This window comes from Camellia sinensis, chromosome 1 (genome assembly GCF_055761805.1).
Source record: "Camellia sinensis isolate YWXY chromosome 1, ASM5576180v1, whole genome shotgun sequence".
NCBI classification, from domain to species: Eukaryota; Viridiplantae; Streptophyta; class Magnoliopsida; order Ericales; family Theaceae; genus Camellia; species Camellia sinensis.
Window position 1 is genome coordinate 3496773 of NC_138961.1, and position 22919 is coordinate 3519691.

Consider the following 22919-nt stretch of genomic DNA (forward strand, 5'->3'; position numbering starts at 1 on the left):
CCTGAATTTTCTAACCTCTGGGCCTCTTATTAGTGGATCAAATATTTTTGGTATGGAGCAGCCGTGTGAAACTACAGGTGTGAGTCCACAAACTAAGGCCATCGGTACTTATAGGCAACCCATTTCAGGCTCCTCCATCAGTCATATTAACAAAGGCAAAAGGAAAGTTACTAGAAGGAAAGGGTTAAAGTACTCACTACTTGCAGGAAGGTTCTCTGGTTTTGCAAGCAGGGTAGGTCACAAAGGAGCTGGTTCAAGCTACGGGTCCAAATCTGGAATTAAAGCCAAATCATCATCGGTTCACTCCTCACCCAGCCATATTTCAGATTCAATCTGCACCTCCTCTTCCAAGGAAACTCTACACGAGGCCATCGCAACACTTCAGGTTGGCAAAACTCTGGGGATCGATTATAAGGATCAGGAATCTGAGGTTGTCAAGGAATTCATGCACATGGAGAAGCACGATAAAGTGAGAATGGCTGGAGGACCCGGTATTGTAGAATAACTAGTTTCCTCATGGGGGCTATCTGGAGTATGTCTGTTGCACATGAAGATTCTAAGCTGGAATGTCAGAGGCCTACGAAGGCCTGAAAAGAGGAGGAAAATCAGGAAGCTATTATATGATAGGGCAGTAGATTTGGTTTTGCTCCAAGAAACAAAGCAATCAAGTATCACAACCTTGTTAGTAAAAAGTTTTTGGCCTAGAGGTAACTTGGAATTCATGACTGTCGATGCTGCAGGCCTATGTGGTGGATTAATCTGCATTTGGGATCCTGAGGTCTTCCATCTTTCAGATTGCTGCTGCAGCAGGAACTTCATTCTTCTGTCAGGTAAGGTCCATAATTCTTTCGACTGTGTTGTGGTTAATATCTATGCCCCAAATGATGTAATAAAGAGGAAGGCTTTATGGGAGAATCTATTAACTTTGAAAACAAATTTTTCCAATCCATGGTGCCTTGGTGGAGACTTCAATGAGATTAGAAATGTGGGGGAAAGAGTAGGAGTTTCTCGCAGGGACAGAGGCATGCAGGAGTTCAATGACTTCATTGAAAATTGTGAGGTGGTCGATGTTCAAATGCTAGGCAGAAAATACACCTGGTGTAATACTCTTGACGGGAAAAAGTAGAGTAGAATAGATAGATTTCTCCTTAGTCCTGAATGGTTAGTGAGCTATAAACTTAAACTCTGGGGCCTCCCAAGAACTATTTCTGACCACTGCCCACTTCTACTCATGGAGGATGGTAGGGATTGGGGGCCCAAACCCTTCAAATTTCTAAATGCATGGACCCTACATCTATCTCTGGCTTCCTTGGTAGAGAATAATTGGAGAGAACTACATCTGAATGGATTAGCATGTTTCATTCTGAAGAGGAAATTGCAGACCCTAAAGTTGGCTTTAAGAAAATGGAATCAAGAGTCTTATGGTAATGTTGCTAAGAAATTAGAAGCCTCTGAAGCTGTATTGCATGATCTTGATCTAAAAGCTGAAACTAGCCCCTTGGATGAAAGTGAATTGGTGCTACAAAGAGAGAAAAGGAATGAAATGTGGTCTTTGAGTAGGAAGATGGAATGGGAATGGCTCCAAAAATCTAGGCTGGACTGGAATCTAAAAGGGGATAGGAACACGAGGTTTTTTCATGTTATGGCCACTAGTAGACAAACCAGAAACACTATTAATTCCATCACTATTGGGGACGTGGTCATTGAGGATCCAGTTTCTGTCAAGAATGAGGTTTGGCTTCACTTTTCTAGCCTTTTCAAAGACGACTGGAAAGTGAGACCAACCTTGTCAGGTGACTTCAAAAATGTCAGGCTCAGCTCTCACTTCCATGGGCTTGAAGCAGATTTTTCTGAGGATGAAGTTTGGGCAGTAGTAAGTGATTGCAATGGGAACAAAGCACCAGGACCTGATGGATTTAATCTGTTGTTTTTCCAAAAATTTTGGAAAGTGCTTAAAGGGGAAGTCCTCAATTTTATGCAAGAGTTTCATGCCAATGGCAGATTGTTCCCAGGTTTGAATAGCTCATTCATTTCTCTTGTCCCAAAGAAGGAGAAAGCTACAACACTAAATGAATTCAGACCTATTAGCCTGATTGGTTCCATCTACAAAATTCTATCTAAAGTCCTAACAAATAGATTGAAGCTAGTTATGCCCTGGATTATAGGGGATTCGCAATCTGCCTTTCTGCGAGGTAGAAACATCTTGGATGGTATCTTGATTGCAAATGAAGTTGTGGATAGTTGGGTCAAATCCAAGAAAGCTGGGCTGCTATTTAAAATAGATTTTGAGAAGGCTTTTGACTCCATCAACTGGAATTTCCTTTTTTCAATGTTGGCAAAATTTGGGTTTGGCGAAAAATGGATCTCTTGGATTCAGGAGTGTGTCACCACTGCTAGAATTTCAATTCTTGTTAATGGATCTCCCACCAAGGAGTTTAACCCCCAAAAAGGGCTCCGGCAAGGTGATCCTCTATCACCATTCCTTTTCAATTTGGTTGTTGAGGCATTAAATATCCTTCTTCAGAGAGCTAAGGATTTGAGATTGCTTCGAGGGATATCAGTTGGGGCCAATGTTGAGGTGAATTTATCACACCTCCAATTTGCAGATGATTCACTCTTGTTCTGTGAAGCTGAGCTATCAGAGGTGCTAAGCTTGAAAAGAATCCTTCGATGCTTTGAAGTGGCTTCAGGACTTAAAATTAATTACCATAAAAGTGTGGTTTGTGGGATTGGCATCTCCGGATCCACCCTTACTGAGTTTGCTTCCCTCTTGAACTGTAAGTCCCAAAATCTACCCCTAAAGTATCTAGGTCTACCCTTGGGTGCAAACCCTAGAAGGAAGCAAACTTGGAAACCAGTAGTTGAAAAGGTAAAACTAAGGCTAGCTGGTTGGAAAAGGAGGCTACTATCTTATGCAGGTAGATTAACCTTGGTGAAAGCTGTGTTATCAAGTATACCTGTGTACTACTTATCACTATTCAAGCTACCTGAGGGAATTGCAAAGGAGTTAGACAAAATTCAAGCATCATTCTTATGGGGAGGGTCAGATCTGAAGCGTAAAATTCACTTAGTAAAATGGTCAGAGGTTACCAAGAGTATTAAGCAAGGTGGTTTGGGGGTTCGAAGAATCAGAGATGTGAATGTGTGTCTACTTCTAAAATGGTGGTGGAGATTTGCTTCTGAACCAATGTCACTTTGGTATAAGGTTATTTGTAGTAAATATCGGTTCCTTGGTGGGAAATGGGTTCCAAACCCAAGTCTAAACTCCTTTCCCTCATATATTTGGAATGGCATAGTGGCAGCAGGTGAGCAAAACCAGTCCCTTTCCCTTTCCTATTCTAGCAATCTCCTGCTAAAGGTGGGAAATGGCCACCGCATCAGTTTCTGGGTTGATCCTTGGTGTGGGAATTTTTTCCTAAAAGATGAGTTCCCTCGCCTCTTCAGTTTACCTTTACAAAAGGATGGTCTTCTAAAGGATTTTGTGGAAGTATCTGGCACAACTAAGAATTGGTTATTCACATTTAGGAGGCCACTCTTTGTTTGGGAAAAGTCTGAATTGCTAAGGCTCTATGGCATTATGGGTTTAGCCCATTCTCTTCAGTTGGAGACTCCGGACAGTGCAGTTTGGAGAGCAGCCAAGACAGGGCAATCTTTTGTGGCTAACCTTTACAATCATACCAGCAGTGCTTATGGAGGGACTGAAAGCTTCAGTCGTCTGGTGTGGATCAAGTTTCTTCCTCCTAAGGTTCAGTTCTTTGGTTGGCTCGCATGGAAATACAAGATCAAAACTGCTGGTTTCTTGCAGCAGATTGGAGTCTTGCCTAGCTCTGCCTCTTCATTGTGTGTATTTTGTAAATCACAACAGGAATCTTTGGAACATGTTCTCATGCTCTGCCCACTTGTTTGGAGAGTATGGTTAGGTCTTCTACAGTGGCGGGGGGTTTCTTGGGTTATTCCTGACTCCGTCATTGGTCTGCTGCAATGGTGGTCAGGATACCCTTGCAGGAAAACTGAGCTGCGGATTTGGCGTGCCTTACCTCTGGTAACACTTTGGTCAATCTGGAAGCATAGGAATGATTGTTTCTTCAATGCGTCTAATCCAAATCTGCAGGAGCTGCGAGAGCTGATTCTCATTAGGCTGGCTTTTTGGCTTAAGGCTGCCACAAAGGAGCTCCATTTTTCGGTTTCAGATTTCCTCTACAATATCTCAGGGGTGAGGCAATGTCTGATATAGTTTGGTGAGACCAGTGCTGTGATCTTCTGGGTTCTTTGAAAATTTTTAGTGTTAGTTGCTGTGATGTTCTGATGGCTGCTAGTAATCTGTGTATGCAACCTGCTAGTAATCTGGCTGCAACCTGTTCTGATGGCTGCTAGTAATCTGTTTGGCTGCTGTAGACCTGTTCTAACTTAAAGGTCGTGTGTTCTGAGTTTGCAAGCTGCTGTATGCAAGTTTCTGATCTGTTTTGATCTGTGTTTGCTACCTGCAGTGACCTGCTCTGATCTGTTTTGGTTTGAGTATGCAAGTTTCTGATCTGTCCGATGGCTGCAAGTGTTCTACTCTAATGGCTGCAAGTGTTTTGCTGGTGTTTTTGTTCTATTTGCTACTGAGTATGCTATTGTTGGTGTAATAAGTTGGTACTTTGTCGGTTTCTCACCAACTTACCCATCATCTTTTACTCTTTATTGGTGTAATTGGTTGGTACTTTGTACTACATTTTCATCAATGAAGTCCTTATCTTTGCCGTTCAAAAAAAAAACATGCATGCTAGTTTTTCCTACCTTTGTTAATAGATTGGATTATATTAACATAATTGTAAAACCTGAAGAGGGTCATATTGAAAGAACTAATTAATTGTGTTGTAAGACAAATTACAAATATTATGAGTATTATTACATCAAACTGGGTATTTTTTTACTAGAGTAGCACTACTCTAGTCAATAATGAAGGAAAGTTCAACACATAGTCACAAACAACAACAATTCTAATAAACGGAAGGAAGACCCTAAATATATATACAAAGAGAAAAAATCCGTGCATGAGTGAGAATATATTAAATATTGACAGCGAGATATAGAGGTTCTTGACCGTGTTAAAAACATATTCAATCCCTAATTCAACCGAGTTATGAAGATGATTCCCTCGACTATGTATGATCCACATATGTGCACGCATGTTCACTGTAGAAGTTTCCTATGGTCCCACGCTTATTTTTTATTTGTTTTGATGATCCCTCTCTTTTTCTTTCCATTTTTTCTTCACAGTTTTGACCCACATATTTACGGAAAATTATTCAATATTGTCGGAGTATCACGTGTTTATACTCCTTAATCAATCATCACTCAATATGTCCCTTTATATTCTTCAATTACCTAACACAATACCCCACCTATTTACTTTTTTTACAAATCATAATGTTATAAAATACTATGTGTCTGTGGGGATATATTTTCTGTATACCAACACGTGGCATGGTGACGCCGACGTGTCAGCCGAGGTGCCACGTGCCCTGGTAGTTAAGCCGAGGTAATCTCGGCGATGCCGAGGTCATCTCCGAAGATATCGGAATCCGAGGTATAGGGAAAGAGTCCTAAGGCACAAAGGGGATTGAACCAAGATAAGGATAACACTCTCAAGGAGTTTATCTATATCACTTAAAAGAGTCCAGAGTAAACAGTGAACTAGAATCCATAGAAGTCATACTTCTAGTGGGATTTGGATTGAGTATATTATAAAAGAGAGGCACCCCCATGGGTCTAAGGTATGTAACTTATACTTCGAGTATTCAATTTAGTACTTGATTATCTTTGAGAGATATACTGACTTGATCGTCGGAATGCCCCCGGGTGGAAGAACCACCGCCGGAGCTTTTTCTTTCTGTTTCAGGTTACTTTAGCCATCTATTCTGCTTGTGCTCTCCAGCTGATCACTAAACGGGCAGTGTGGTCAGATTTTCACCCACACAATTTGGCGCCGTCTGTGGGAACGAAGGAAGAATAGATGACCAGTAACGGACAGCAAAATATTGGGGAGGACGCTCCCACTGGGAGTGACAGCCCAATTGATCTTGATATCGAAGGAGATAACCACAATGCAGAAGCCCGTGACCAGGGTCACAGAGAGAACGACGTCATCCCAGAAGGCGACACGTCAAAAAGAGCTAACCAAGGAAAATACTACAATGAAGATAACCTCCAGGTATGGAGGGACAGGTGCCTACGGAGGGATGAGGAAGTAAAAGAACTAGCAAACAAGTTGGCGGACCTCCAGTCAGTCGTCAACTTCATGATGCAGAATAATGTTATGCAGCCACCATACCCGCTGCAAGATACGCCGATGCCAGCGAACAACACTCAGAAGGAGGTAAGAAGAACAATCCCCGAGGTCCCCCAGCATACCAGAAGCGGAAGGCATTCACACCGGCCTTCCAGGGAAGTCGGACGGGAAAAGCCGAGGCAAGAGGAGTCCCGACGGACACACCACATGAAGAATCCAGACCCCAAAGAACATCGACATGTTCAGGGGCAAGTACTCCATTTTGACGCATCCCACGAAGAAAGATCCAAACGACCCCACCACGAGGCCGAAAGCAGTGTACCAAAAAGACTAAAATCCAAAGACAGCCGAGCTCCAGGGAGGAGCAAAGAAGACTTGAGGGACTACCTCAAGAGGAGGCAACAGAATGGAGAAGCCGAGGTAAACTCCCCAGTGAAACCGAAGACAGCCTTCTCGGCGGAACTGGACAAATTCGAACCGCCCAAAAGATTCAGTATGCCGAGGTTTCAAATCTATGACGGTAAATCAGATCCAAACTTTCATGTTGGGTTGTACCTAAATTCAATGGCGCTATACAGCGGAAACGAGCCGTTGCTCTGCAAAGTATTCCCCTCATCCTTTGGGGAAATTGCATCTGATTGGTTCCACAAGTTACCAAAAAGAAGTATAAAGACATGGGAAGGCTTGGCCGAGATGTTTGTGGCCAGATTCGTGACCAACAAGCTGCAACCCCTGAGGGTTGATGCTTTGATGGCTCTACGAATCACCAAGGAAGAAGGCCTCAGGGCCTATGCGAAGAGGTACTACGAGGTGTTCAACCGAATACCTGAATGCAACCAGGAAGTAGCAGCCGTATCCTTCAAGAACGGCCTGAAAGAAGACTGCCCCTTGCGGAAGTCTTTGGCAAAAACATTGCCGAAAAGCATGGAAGAACTCATGGCAAGAATTGAGAAATATGCCAGGGCCGAAGAGGATACATCGGGAAACAAAGAGGTGAAACAAGAAAAGGGAAACGGCTCGCCAAAGCGAAGCCGAATCAACAATGGGCCGACCAGACAAGAAATAGAATTAAGAAATAAACAGGCGGTAACCACAGTATTCCGGATCCCAATCCATAAAATCTTGGATCGGATTCGAAATCAACCTTATTTCAGGGCTCCGGCAAGAGCACCAGGGGAATTCATGGGAAGGAACGTCGGTAGACGTTGTGCCTACCACAATGAAGAAGGGCATCCAACTCAAGGTTGCAGAGCCTTAAAAGCACACTTGGAGGACCTAGTAAGACAAGGCCTTCTAAGGGACCTGGTCGATGAGGCCAGAACAAAGGAAGAGCAGGCAAGGCTGCCCCAAGCACCAGCAGCACCCCCTCCCCCAGCACAGCTACCACAAGCAGGAGAACCAAGGGTGGTCAATGTAATCCACTCAAGGGTCAATGAAAACGAAATCAGAGGAGAAACCCAGAGGGTAAGACATTTACAACATATTTATCAAGTCGGGGAAAAGAGACATCGGCCAGAAGAATGCCAAGGGCCAATAATAGCCTTTACTGAAGCCGACCTAGAACTGGTCCAACACCCGCATAATGATGCCTTGGTAGTATCTCTACAGGTCGGGGAATGCCAAGTAAAACGCATCTTAATAGATCAAGGCAGCTCCTGCGACATCATGTATGTCAGATGTTACAAAGAGCTAGGCCTTCACCCCGATGACCTAGAACAATCAAGCGGCCCGATGGTCGGATTTAACGGAACGCCGACATGGCCACTGGGTGTAACAAGCTTAGAAGTACAAGCCGGCACTAAGAAGATCAGAACGGAATTCCTGGTAATTGACACACCCTCACCATACAACATCATCCTGGGAAGGCCGTGGTTACACGCAATGGGGGCAGTCCCCTCGACATTGCATCAACTACTCCGGTTCCCAACAGAGAATGGGATTGAAGAAGTCAGAGGGGATCAACTACAAGCTAAAAATTGCTCCATGGCAGCAATAAAATCCACCTGTAGTGTACAGGAACCAAAGAAAGCAGAAGTTGAAGATGAGGACATGGAAGTCCTGGAAGATGTTGGGAAAGAGCCAGCCGAGAAAAGCGAAGAAGCGCTAAAGAAAATCCTCGTCCAGGAGGGCGACGAAGAACGATTTTTTCTTCTTGGCTCAGGCTTAGCCAGAGAAGAAGAAAAAGAGCTGGAAGATTTTTTAAGGGCAAACATAGAGGCGTTCGCCTGGACACCTTATGAAATGCCTGGCATTGACCCCGAGGTCACTTGCCACAGTCTGAATGTCGACAGATCGGCAAAACCTGTGATTCAACGAGCCAGAAGGCCGACGTTAATGCACGTCGAAGCAGTCGAGGAAGAGGTAGACAAACTCCTTGAAGCCAGGGCCATCCGAGAAGTCCAGTACCCAACGTGGCTGTCCAACACAGTAGTAGTAAAAAAGAAGAATGGCAAGTGGAGAGTTTGTGTAGACTTCACCAGCCTCAACAAAGCTTGCCCGAAAGACAGCTTTCCTCTACCCAAAATCGACCAACTGGTAGACGCCACCTTGGGACATGAAAGGATGAGTTTTTTAGATGCATACAGAGGGTACCACCAGATTGCTATGTACCCTCCAGATGAAGAGAAGACCGGGTTCATCACCCCGAAAGGCCTGTACTGTTACAGGGTAATGCCTTTTGGGCTGAAAAACGCAGGAGCAACCTATCAGAGGTTAGTGACAAAGATGTTTAGACACCTGATTGGCAAAACGGTAGAAGTTTACATCGATGATATGGTCGTAAAGACCAAGGAATCAAAAGGTCATCTAGCCGACCTAAAAAAGTACTTGACCACAACCCCGGTCCTTTCTAACCCAATCCCAGGGGAGGAATTGTTTTTGTACTTAGCAATCTCTGAACACGCAGTCAGTGCAGTGCTAATCCGAGAGGAAAAAGGGGAGCAAAAAGCTGTCTATTACGTAAGCAAAACTCTGGCTAACGCGGAAACAAGGTACCTACCACTGGAAAAATTGATGCTAGCCTTGGTAATGGCCTCAAAGAAATTGAGCCATTACTTTCAGGCACACAAGATTGCGGTTCTAACAGAGCACCCACTGAAGTCCTTATTACATCAAGGAGACTTAACAGGAAGAATAGCCAAATGGGCAGTAACACTAGGCCAGTTTGACCTAGAATTTAGGCCAAGAACAGCAATAAAGGGCCAAGTTTTGGCCGACTTCGTCGCAGAACTCACACCTGAAGCCATCACACCTCGGGCTCCGTCGAGCCAAGAGGAACATTGCCCCAACAAGCAAAAAGAATCCCAGTCAAAGACAAAAAAGCAAGAGAAAGAGAAGCTCAGACCATGCAGCATCTACATCGGCGATTCATTCAGACTATTCGTCGATGGAAGTTCAAACCGCCAGGGAGCAGGAGCAGGAGTACTGCTGATATCTCCAGATGGAGAAATTGTAGAACAGTCCATCCGTCTGGGGTTCAAAGCCTCCAATAATGAAGCAGAATATGAAGCATTAATTGCGGGGCTAAAGCTAGCAGCAGCAGCAGAGGCAGACGAGGTAATTGTTTTTTGTGATTCACAATTGATTGTTAACCAGTCAACAGGGGAATTTGCAGCCAGGGACGAAAGAATGTCGGCATATGCAAAGGAAGTCATCCGACTGGCAGCCCTATTCCAAAACTGCAGATTACTCCAAGTAAGCCGAGATGACAACACCCACGCCGACGCGTTAGCCAACTTAGCCAGCTCAATTCAAACTGGAAAAACAAGAACAATTATGATCGACTACATGTCGGCCCCGAGCATAGATAAACAAAGCATTGAACAAGAAGCAATGTGCGTGGGCCTTGGACCAAGTTGGATGGATGCAATCATTGCATTCCTAAAAGAGGGAAAGCTGCCAGAAGACCATAAAGAAGCACATAAAATTAGGCTGAAATCGGCCAGATTCAGTCTAACAGAGGAAGGCCATCTCTACAGGAGGTCCTTCACTGGACCACTTTTAAGGTGCGTACATCCTTTGCAGGTTGAAGATTTCCTTTATGAGATTCATGAAGGAATTTGTGGAAGCCACGCAGGGGGCAGATCGTTAGCCCACAGGGCCATTACCCAGGGGTATTGGTGGCCCTACATGCAAAAGGATGCCGAAGCTTATGTAAAGAAGTGTGAACAGTGTCAAAAGTTTGCACCTTTGATACATCAGCCAGCTGCCGACCTAAACCCAGTATCCAGCCCCTGGCCGTTCGCCCAATGGGGCATGGATCTGGTTGGACAACTTCCCCAGGCAACTGGGCAGAGAAAATACTTGCTGGTAGCAACAGACTACTTCACAAAATGGATAGAGGCAGAACCTCTTGCCAAAATCCGAGATGTGGATGTCAAGAATTTTATTTGGAAAAACATAATCACCAGATTTGGGATTCCAAGAGCTATAGTTGCCGACAACGGAACACAATTCGACAGCAAACTTATCAAAACTTTTGTGCAAAATTCAAGATCAAGAATTATTTCTCAACACCAAGTTTTCCTCAAAGCAATGGGCAAGCAGAGGCATCCAACAAAGTAATCCTGGATGGAATAAAGAAGAGGCTCCAGGCAGCAAAGGGAAAGTGGGTGGACGAATTGCCCAACGTACTTTGGGCATATCGGACTACGCCGAGAAGATCAACAGGAGAATCCCCATTCGCCATGGCATATGGCACAGAAGCAGTCATCCCATTGGAGATCGGCATCCCAGGGATCAGAACCCAGGGAGTAGAGAATGGCACCAATGACATACTCTTAGCCCAAGACCTGGATTTATTGGAAGAACGAAGAGAGAATGCTACAATTCAGCTCGCAGTATACCAACAACAGCTTGCCAGAGCTTACAACAAGAGAGTCAATCCAAGAGATTTTCAAGTTGGCGACTTAGTCCTAAGAAAAGTCGTCGGGAACAAGAGGGATCCTAGGGAGGGCAAGCTTGGCCCAAACTGGGAAGGACCCTACAGAGTTACTTCAGTACTTGGGAATGGAGCATATCGGCTTGAGGACAACGAGGGCAAAGCATTGCCCAGACCTTGGAATACTTGTAATTTGAAATTTTTCTATCATTAGAAAAACATCATTGTTTGGCCGATGTTATCAATAAAATCTTTTCAGAATCCTTTCAACATGATCGATTGATAAAGTTATGCATGGATGTTTTTGAAGACATATCAAACTCAAAGTTAAGCTGATTCCTTATCTTCACTTGTTGAAATTTGTAGCAATTTACAAGTCGAAGTTAAGCCAATGTTATTCCTTAATCCACTTGTTGAAATTTGTAGCAATTTACAAGTTGGAATTAAGCTGATTCCTTATCTTCACTTGTTGAAATTTGTAGCAATTTACAAGTTGAAGTTAAGCCGATGTTATTCCTTAATCCACTTGTTGAAATTTGTAGCAATTTACAAGTTGGAATTAAGCTGATTCCTTATCTTCACTTGTTGAAATTTGTAGCAATTTACAAGTTGAAGTTAAGCCGATGTTATTCCTTAATCCACTTGTTGAAATTTGTAGCAATTTACAAGTTGGAATTAAGCTGATTCCTTATCTTCACTTGTTGAAATTTGTAGCAATTTACAAGTTGAAGTTAAGCCGATGTTATTCCTTAATCCATTTGTTGAAATTTGTAGCAAATTACAAGTTGAAATTAAGCCGATTCCTTATCTTCACTTGTTGAAATTTGTAGCAATTCACAAGTTGAAGATAGGCCGAGGTTATTGCTTAAGTTCTCATAGCAATATGTGGGTCGTTTAAACCCAAGGGAAGCTGCTTAACACCTGTTGAAATTTGTAGCAATTTACAAGTTTATGTTAAGCCGACGTATGATCACCCGCCGAGGTATACAGTGAGTTACAGGCTAAAATAAAGGCTAAGTATATTGTTCATTACTTGTTGAAATTTGTAGCAATTTACAAGTAGGTAGGACTAAGCTTACTATTTAATATTTGTTGAAATCTATAAAAAGACTGCAGGACAGTATCTTGCCGAAGTAAAAGTTTCATGGTTATACCCGAGGTATGAAACCCCGAGGAGATTGCATAAAGAAAGCAACATGAGGAAATATGCAAAAATTTTCTAAGCACAAGACTATATATCACAAGATTGAAACATTCAAAAGAAAGAACTGTTGCAGTTACATATTGAAGAAGCCACGTCGGCCAAAAGAAAGAGTTCTGCATTACCCAGAAAGTACAAAGTGCAAAGGAACAGAAAAAAGAAGGAAAAGAAGTACAAAAAACATTTTCAAGATTCCTCAGTATCAGCCACTGCAGGAACGGGGACCTCGGACGATTCAGGTGGAATCTCCTCGGCCACTGTCTCCGCTTGTATTTCGGCATCTATCTCTGCCAATGTTGTGTCAAGACTTCTTTCAGTCAGAAGGAGGTCAGATGATAGATACCCTTGAACAGACTCCCTGGGCACTTCCTCAGCATCATCACCCCCCTCATCTTGAGTTAAGTCCATAACCAGCTCAGCAGGAGGAGGGGACTTGACTTCGGCAACACTCTTGGGTTTTCTCACCAAGGCCTCACCATCATCTCTTTCTTCATCTTCCTCCTCGGCCTCGGACTCTGATTCACCTTCAGGAGGAGGTGGAGGAAATGGTAACGGAATAGCGTCGGCCTGACGCAATGGCGAGTCAGCAGGAAGGTCAAGCTTCTTTATCAAGGACATCCAACCAAGGGAAAATCCCCTGTTGCATGCCTGCCTAACTTGAAGCTTGTAGTCCTCTGCGACGTCGGCCATACCTTGAGCATAGGCCTTTTCATCGGCCTCTTTGATTTCGGCCTCTTTAGTGGCCAGAGCTTGCTGGAGTTCTTTCTCCGCTTGAGCCTTCTGAACCTCGGCCTCTCTTTTTTCGGCCTCAGCAACCTTTTTAACGGCCTCAGCAGCCTCGGCCTTCTCAAGAGCAAGAGTTTGAACCTTGGTTGCAGCCTCGGCTTGATCCTCCAATTTTTTCATTTTTGCTTCAAGAGACCTAATCTCTCTCTTCATAGAAGATGCTTCCCTCTTCATATCAACCAACCTTTGACGATTTTCAAAGGCTTGCATGGAAAATGAGTGGGCATGCTGAATGGCCTGCAAAAAGAACAGAAATGTGAGACAGTACTCTCAGTGAAGAGCGGAAGAGAGAACCACAAGTACAGACAGAAATACTTACTTGAGCAGAGTGTTGGAGCATCAGAGCGTAATTTTCATACTCACTAAACTTGGCATTTCGCTCCAAGTCATTTGGTAGAAGAAGAGCAGTGCTAAGGGCGACATCAACGTTGATGTCATCAGCACTTTCACTAGCCATGATAGGCCTATCCTCCAGGGATAGATCAGGGGCCCAGGGGACGTCGGGCTTCTTCGAAGCCGAGGTCGTCGCAGACGATGACCTTGGCCTTTTTGTTTGTGTAGACCCTGAGGGTTGGCCCTCAGCAGATCTTTTGGCTGAAGTAGAGGTTGATTTTTTGCTTTCAACTAGCTTCGAAATCGGCAGAGCATCCTCAGCCTCGGCATCTGTAGCCTTGGCCTTAGGCTGAGCCTTTTTTACCCTCTTCGGTTTGGGTGGAAGCATTGTTTGCGTTGGTGCGGCTTCGGTGTCAGTTGGAATGTCGGCAAGAAGATCTTGGACGACAGGCCTTGGACGAACCATTTCGGCTGTTTTTACAAGCTTTCTTCGGCGTTTACGTTCTGGAATTGGTATTAAGTAGGGGGCCGAAGTTGATGGAAGATCGGCTGGGTCAGATGTGGATTCTTGATCTGTTCGGGATGTAGAAGCAGTTAAGGTTGTGGCTGTAGGTGGAGAAAGGCTCTTTTTCCTTTTTCTTGGGACGTCGGGTAAGGTGGATTTGTATGTAGGGATGAAGTTTAGTAATACTAGGGCTTTTCGTTTATGGATTGGGAGGCCAAGAAGTGTTTTCAGATCTGTTCCTGGGAAGAAGGATTGGCGAAAATTTTTCGGTGGCTGATGAAGATCTGCAAAGAAACAGGCGTCAGAAATAAAGTATTAAAATCTTAAGTAAAAACAACTAAGTGTTGACTTAGGGCTCTTACTCTTGCCCTCTGTAAGTGTTCGAGGAAGAGGGTAGAGGTGGACATCTTCATCTGGGCCAAATTCCCAATTTCCAGAAGCAATGAGAAAATCATCTCCAGCCCCCTTGTTGGAGTCTGGGAGGTCGGCTATAATTTTGTACTGAGTGGATCTCGGCTTAAGGTAATAGACAAAACCCCTATCCTTCAGATCGAGAGGGCACATAGTATAACAATATTGAAGGTCGGCTAGGGTGATTCTAAGGTTTTCTTGCCTAGCTAAGGCAATAATACCGTTAATTACCCTATAGGAATTGATAGTAAGTTGCATAGGGTTCAGCTTATAGAAATGAAGAACTTGACGAAAAAGGGGATCGAGTGGAAGCCGAAGTCCACATTCGGTAAAAGCAACTATTGGAAAGGGCATTGTATGATCTGTGGGCACGATGGTATCATTATCCCCAGCCAATTTAAGATGAACATCGGCTGGGATAGAGAATTCTTGCCTAAAGTATTCAAGTTTTGTTGGGGTATTCACCCTATGCCTCCACATACCCATTATGTTGGCTTAAACTAAGAGGAATATGTTTCAGAAGGTGGGCGTTTTTCAGGTTTCCCTAAAGATTGAGGGTTCTACAGACAAATCCCAAATCTATAAGGTATGAAGATAAAAATCGGGGGCACAGATCTGGGGCAGATACAAAAAAGAGAAAACAAAGATGAAGTTTCAGATTCAAGAACAGAGGTATAGTTCTCAGAAACAATAGAAATACAGAAAAAATCAAAGACAACGGCAAAGAGAATGATGAAAAAGCATAGAAGTTCAAGGTAAAAGCCACAAATTCAAGATACAAATAAATCCAAGACCTCGAACAAGATCAGTAATGGCAACAGACAGACAAAAGCACATAAAGAGAATGGAAAAATTAAAAAAGAAGATCTTACCAGGACAAATGAAGCCAAGGCTGTGCTCGCCAGACTCAGAAATTGATTGCAACAGCAAAGAGGGCTTTTGCAAGAATGAGGGATTAAGAGCAGTTCCAGAAGAAAGAATGAGGCAATGGCAGATTCGAAGGAGAATAAGCTTTTCAGAGAGAGAAAACAAGAAGATGGAATGAAAAAGTGAAGAAAAGATAAGAGGCAAAAGGAAAGTTTTTGTCAAAAATGTGAAACGGCGGCAAAATTAGGGCAATCATTACGCCTAGGGTAACGCACGCGTCGGACGGCGCAGACGAAACGAACAGACAGCTTCAGGTGCGTCACTAACACGCTCCAATAAAGACGAAACACGTAAGAGAAACAGTTAGAAATGCACGACAGCTCATGCGCATGGGAGAATACGATCAAAGCCTTGTTCTCCGAAGAGAACACGTCGGCTGAAAGTAGATAAACTTGGCAAAATAGTTTTTGAGCCATTACTCAGGAAAAAAAAAGCGATAAAATTTCGGAATAGGTTCCATCACCTCAGAATGCCGAGGTAATAGAACCTAGGGGGCAGTTGTGGGGATATATTTTCTGTATACCAACACGTGGCATGGTGACGCCGACGTGTCAGCCGAGGTGCCACGTGCCCTGGTAGTTAAGCCGAGGTAATCTCGGCGAAGCCGAGGTCATCTCCGAAGATATCGGAATCCGAGGTATAGGGCAAGAGTCCTAAGGCACAAAGGGGATTGAACCAAGATAAGGATAACACTCTCAAGGAGTTTATCTATATCACTTAAAAGAGTCCAGAGTAAACAGTGAACTAGAATCCATAGAAGTCATACTTCTAGTGGGACTTGGATTGAGTATATTATAAAAGAGAGGCACCCCCATGGGTCTAAGGTATGTAACTTATACTTCGAGTATTCAATTTAGTACTTGATTATCTTTGAGAGATATACTGACTTGATCGTCGGAGTTCCCCCGGGTGGAAGAACCACCGCCGGAGCTTTTTCTTTCTGTTTCAGGTTACTTTAGCCATCTATTCTGCTTGTGCTCTCCAGCTGATCACTAAACGGGCAGTGTGGTCAGATTTTCACCCACACAGTGTCCATACTCTGAAGTTACTGTATAATTACCCCATATTTACATCGTTGGTTAATCTTAGATTCCCACTCCTAGCTTGAAGTGCTTTTCTATTTAAAAACACGTGAAAAGTAGGCCCTCATTTACATGTCTTCTTCTACCATTATCTCGTTTTTTTTCAACTCTTGGTGCGTCCGTCTTTCAATACTAAGAACTAAGAAACTAATAAATAAATTCAAATAATAGTATAAATGTAGCAAAACCACTACCAAAGTTTCACACCTTCTTCTGGTTCTTCTTCCTTCTTCTTCTTTCGGAATCTTTCTTTTAATATTTTATCATCTTATAGATCCGACGAAGAAAATCATGTCAACGACCAAGTTTGAAGGAAGATTAGGAGACTATCTTTTATGGAAGGTTAAAGATTCATTTTCAGATGAAAGATATGGGTTTCATCACTCGCCTTTGGCTCAGAATCGCATGGAAATGAAGCGATTGAATCGTAAAAATGGGTGAGTTGAAGAAATCTAATCACTAGGCAAGTCTGATGCTTGGCTTTTCATTTATGCTTCTTTCCCTTCTTTGCTTTCTTTCCTTTGCCTTTCCTCGTTTGGTTGCTGTGAAAACGAAGGAAAAGAAAAAAAAATAAAATTTGGTTTCATATCCATTTCACGTTGAAGATTCCAAGGTTTCCATTTGATGTCTTCTCTGAAGACATCCATACTTTCTTTTATCTTCTTTTTGTTTTATTTTCATTTTTCCTGTTTTTGGGAGCTCTTATGTGTTTTTGTTCACCGTAAGAGAGACCATCTTTGTAAAACTTGGTTAGTTTTATGAATTTTTTTCTCATTTAGATTAAAAAACCAAATTCAATGATGATGTGCAATTATATTTCAAACTCAACACTCAACAATTCAACATGGCTTTAAAGGGATGTTTATTGCTATACTTAAACTCTTTTGTTGTTTGTGGTAGTCCCGCTATGAACTCAAAAAGAATACAAAATAAACATAAATTGACAATATATTTTAAAAATTTTATTATTAAGCCCACTTCTAAAAATTATTGTCCATCGATATATGTTCTGTGTCCTTTTGTGTATAGTTTATGTTTTTCCAAGACTTATTTATGTTTGTAGTGGTAAAACCAATAACATGTTTGGATGGGGTGATTTGGAAAGAAAAGAAAATAAATGTATTTATCTTGGTCCATATATCACTTGTTTGGACGAATAAGAATGAGAGGTGAAATGAGAAAAAATAGAAAGAAACTTGTTTCTCTCATAATCCTTATTTTGATTGGGAGATAAAAAAACCAATTACTTACAATTTTCTTACAATACCAAAACTACCTCTTTAGGTATAGAAGAATTAAAAAAAAGAAAGAAAGTAACACTAGGTTTAATTTGGAAATATAATATGAAATAATTTATTTTCTTTTCTTTTAAATAAAATAGAGAGAAATCATTATCTCTTCTTTTCTTTTCTTTTCTATGATGTTTATCCAAACAAGAGGAAGAGACACCATACCTGTTCTTCTTTTCTTTCCTTTCCTAAATTTCCCAAACATAGTGCAAGTGTGGGGCAATAACAAGGTAGTTGATACATAGTGTTTGTAGAACGAAATTAAGGCTTGTTTGGTAGGGTGTGTCCTCTTTTCTTTTAAGGATCAAGATTTTCAAAGTTCAATAGAAAAAAATTATATGACCCACTCTAGCAATGTTAAATAATTAGAGTGCACTGCGTGAACCCTAAAATTGCCTAGCTGTGTTAGAGTGAAAGATGAGGTGGCAAAATATTATAAAAGATCCCACTTGATGGCTTGTGAAAACAAAAACAAGCTGTCGAATCTTATATGTTGGAAAAAAACTATATAATGATCAGAATCTTAACTTTTTCTTGTGAATGTACAAGAAAATTCAGTTTCAATTGATGGAAAAAAAGTTCAAATTTCCCTACAATTTAGGGTTTCAAATTCCATTTGATTTGTGCAAGATAACATGGTCAAAAAAAGATTTTAAAAATAGTTTTGATGCATGTGAAATTTCATGGTCTCAATCCATGAAAATTCACAGGCTACTTTCTAGATTGAAGCATCTAGTGATTAGAGAGAAGTTTGAGTTGAACATAAAATAGTTATTAAATCAGAATTAGAATCTCATGATTTGATTATTAATTTTTTTTTTACTAATAGGGTTATGAAGTTCCTAACATGCATGCTAGAAAGTTTGAGGTGCACATGGTGATAAAATTTGATATATTGAATATGTTGACTTAACAGGACTTATCAGAGTATATGCTAGAATGGTGAATATTAATGTTGGCATTCCTAAACAGTGGGGATATAAACTGAAAAAGAACAACTATGAATTACAAATTCATGTTCTTCTCAATCAAGTATATGCTGACAAACAACCAGTAGGTGAGAAACACCCCCACATACCAACCAATCAACACAAAATTTCACTATTTAATTTATGACCAATTCATTGGTACAAACCCACCAACGAAGTAACCCATATCAATTATCAAAATTGTTTCTTTTTGTGATTGCTACATTTCACCTTTTTTCCTTCTTCATTTTTTTCTTGTTAGTTAATTACAAAACTAATCATGCTCTCAAATCCTATTGAGAAAGTCTCAAGGACAAAGAAAAAAATATATACAGAAAAGTCACCAAATAACCAATTCCACACCCTTGTATTTATTCTGTGATTTTTTTGGGGTCTATAACAAAGTTTATCTTAATTATAAGGTAGTATGCTATTGTGGAACGTTTTTAGAGCTGAAAGTGGTAAGTGAAAAACTAAAAGCACTTCTCTATTAACTTTTTTATAGTCATATTTTTTAACTTATTAAACTATTTTTACGTCATAAATTATAAACAAAAATTTCATAAAACATACAAACAATATTTTCTTTTTGAAAATAATCTACAAACAACTTTAATAAACTGCACCAAACCCATCAATTGCCATCCATATAAATTCGGAATCTTTCCAAAGAGTAATAATGCTGTGTTTAGTTAGGGGATTTGGAGAGAAATTTTGGAAGGGAAATGAAAAAAGTAGGTGAAATGTGAATAAAATATGTATATATTTCACATAGTTTCACACACCTTTTTTCTTTTCCTTTCTCTTTCTAAATTCATCCTCAAATCTCCCAACCAAACACACCATAAATATCATTCACGAAAAAACACAAGAGGACATTACTTTGTAGCTTTCCTCGGTACTTTATGAAAATTATTAGTTGTCATTGGGCATACTTTTGGATAAGGATGATTCAAGAAAGTAACTAACATTTATTAAACCTTTTTTTAAAAGTTTAAAATTTTTTTTTTTTCTTGGGGATTTTGTGTTCTCATGCGAATGAGTCTCTTTCATTATTATAAATTTTGAGTTAGTCGTCGACGTGTCCCAATTAGTGGAAACGACAAGCAACTAAAAGGAGAAAAAGAAAAAGGGAAAAAAATATTTAAAGTCAATCCAATGCACAATTTTCAATTGGTTAATGAGTCATCAACAACTTAGTGACAAACTTGATTGATTATTAAATTATTGAATTTAGTTCTAAGTGAGCCGATCATGAAGATACTGTCTTTTTGCAAAGCAAATTTGGCACACATACATACCCTTTCACTCCAATGATGTTTTTTTTTTTTTTTCTTTTTTTTGGTTAAGGTAAATTATACTTGTCACCTAGGGCCGGCTCAATGTTTAAGTGACTAAGGCAAGAAATTGTTTTTAAATAATTATTTTAGTGATTTTTTTTAATATTCAGACAAAAAAAATTAAACTTTTAGATTCTACATCATCTAAAAAGTAAAAAATAAAAATAATTTTTTAATAAAAAGTCCATTAAAGATGGAAAAAATAGAAGAAGAATAAGCTATATTAATACATATCCTGAAAATTGGCTAATGATTGTACTACACCTCCAATGCTATATTATTTTTACCCTTGAGGGCAAAAATAATCATATATCTCATTTAATACTTCTTTTTCAGAGCTGGAAGAAAATTTTTATTATAAGATCGATAAATTAAAAAAAGAGATTAATCTAGTACAGCGGTTTTATAAGATTTCAAAAAGAGATAAACAATTTTCATATAAGGAAGGATCCAAGCCTTCATCGAGGAGGAGAAAAAGAACCTTACAAGGAAGAAAATCTCTACATAGGAAGAATTATTATATGACTAAACTAAAAATTAAGAAAATAATAATAAAAAAAAATCAGATCTAAGTCGCCACCAAACTCATCCAAAACTCCATTACTTTGCAACCTTCAACTTGGAATTTGAAAATCCTACCTCCGTTGGTCAATATAAAACATTGAGCTTGAGGTAGTCACCTAATGTAAAACAAACGGTTCTTCTAGCGTCTATGAGATGATCTGAAGTCAGATTTTAAGTTTTGGATTTGAGAGTGGAGAAGGTAAGGCAGTGATGGCCGGACTAGTGAGGTAAATATTTGATCCAGATTAAGACAAGGATCGGGGGAGGGAGATCGGAGAGGTGGAGTAACCATCGCCCTCTCCATCTCCCTCTTCCCTTGTAAAAAAATCTAGAGCAAAAAGCAAGAGATATTTAGGGTTTAGGGGAAAAAAATTCACAATTGAATTGTATAAACTATACTCATAAAGATTTAAACAAATAAAGAATAACTCGTATTGGATTTGAAATGAGAAAGATATGAATTATAAAATTGACGCAAAAAATTCAAGCAAAATGCCTATATATAGAGGCTGATCTTTTTTCTCCTTTACACCTCTATTGTTTCTATCCATATCATTTGAACAAAACCAATCACAAACAGTTGTTCACCTACTTGCACCCTACACATGGACATTGATTTTGCCCCCTAATTAATATTTTCAATATAATTTTAGAAGGCACAAAGTACCCTAAAATGTCAGCCCAAAGACGATGTTTGTAGAGGTTGATCTTTTTTGCATCCTTTTACACTTGCATTCAATCTTATCTATAATGCTTTGGACCAAACCAATGGTAAAAGGTGGTTGTACTACACGCACTTTATATGGTGATTGTAAATTGGTGAGATAATAATTGTGTTACAGATGAATTTTTTTTTTTTTTTTTTTGTGTGTAATTTCGACACACAAAAAAGACTTGCACTAAGTATAAGAATGGACTTGCATTATACACACAAAAGACTTCTACTACCACAAAAATAAAATTATTTATCCGCTGCTTTATTGAAATGCAATTTTTCGTTTCTTTTTTAACATTATCATGGGAAAGATTATGAGACATGTACTATATGTACCTTATAATTAAAAAAGAAAATAATATAATTACATATTTTCTTAGTCATAACTAAAAAAAATTCATAACAAGTATCACATGATGCATAACCAAAGATCTCATGAGTCATAACTAAATTAATATTATAATAAATAAGAAAATTTATTATAACTAAAGAAGAAAATCATATAAAAAAAATACATATAATGTACTCATTTCAAGTGATGTGTATATTAGAATTTCTCCATTGTCACTCATAGTGGAAGGCATATTTTTTACTACACTAAAGGGAAAAAAGTGGTCATTAACATAACCTTACTCAAATCATAAGCATGTATGATTATAATTGTAGTAGTAAACCTAGCACCATGAATGAAGAGAAAAAGACTATTAAACATAATATAATTTTGAAATCTATTTGTTGAGATCTATCAAATAAGGACAATATTAGATGTGAAATTGTAAAAGATAAGAAATTTCTCAATTTTCTCAAGTAAATTTACCAGTGTTTGAAATTGTCAAGCTTCTAAACTATGAGATATCATAATTTCAATGTTTGAGAAATTGTGAAATTTTAACAACTTTTTGTGTTTAAGAAACTATGAAATTTTATGAAAATTGAGACATTTCTAGATTTCTAAGAACTACAAAATTTCTCAGTTCTTGTGTTTGAAAAATTGTGATATTTCACTATTTTTTTCAAACGTCTAAAAATTTATGAAAGTTAAAAATTTCCCTATTTTTATAATCTATAAATTCTAAAGTTTTGAAAATTCTATGAAAAACAGATGTGTAGAATGAAAGTTATAAAAAAAATAAATTTTATAAAGAACGGATGTATATAACAAAAGTTAAGAAATTCTAAACATTTAAAATAAAGAAAAAATCTTTTAATGCTTCGTTTAAATTGCTACGCCTTAATCTCAAGTTAATTTGATAAGTGCATTTTGGTTATAAAAAAACGTATGAAACTTAATGAGTTAAAAAATCGCTTAGGAAGTCTACTATAAATCTGTGTTATGGGATTTGTAAAAATATTCCATTTTTAGACTTACTAAAACATTTAAAAATAATTTAGTAGCACCTTTAAAATTATCACAAGGTCTTAGAATATCATCTGCTAAATATTTAGCATGGTTTGAAAAATAGAAAATTTAACAAGTTACAAAATATCATTGGATGTAAGTCTCATGTCCAAATCTGGCCCTACCTAACATTAGTCTTAAAAATCTCATTCCAAGTTCAATCCTAAGGCTTCGTTTGGCAACAGACCGCTTTAGTAAAAAAGTCAAAAAGTTATTAAAAAAGTCAAAAAACTAACAACTCATATA

At 39.6% G+C, this 22919-nt stretch overlaps 1 protein-coding gene across 1 annotated transcript; it reads left to right on the plus strand.

Annotated features, from left to right (window-relative positions):
* The first annotated feature begins 547 nt into the window (after positions 1-547).
* On the plus strand, positions 548-1126 carry LOC145819554 (uncharacterized). The gene has a single exon (XM_082915688.1). It carries the CDS (start codon positions 548-550, stop codon positions 1124-1126), a length of 579 nt encoding a protein of 192 aa, XP_082771814.1.
* The last annotated feature ends 21793 nt before the right edge of the window (positions 1127-22919 follow it).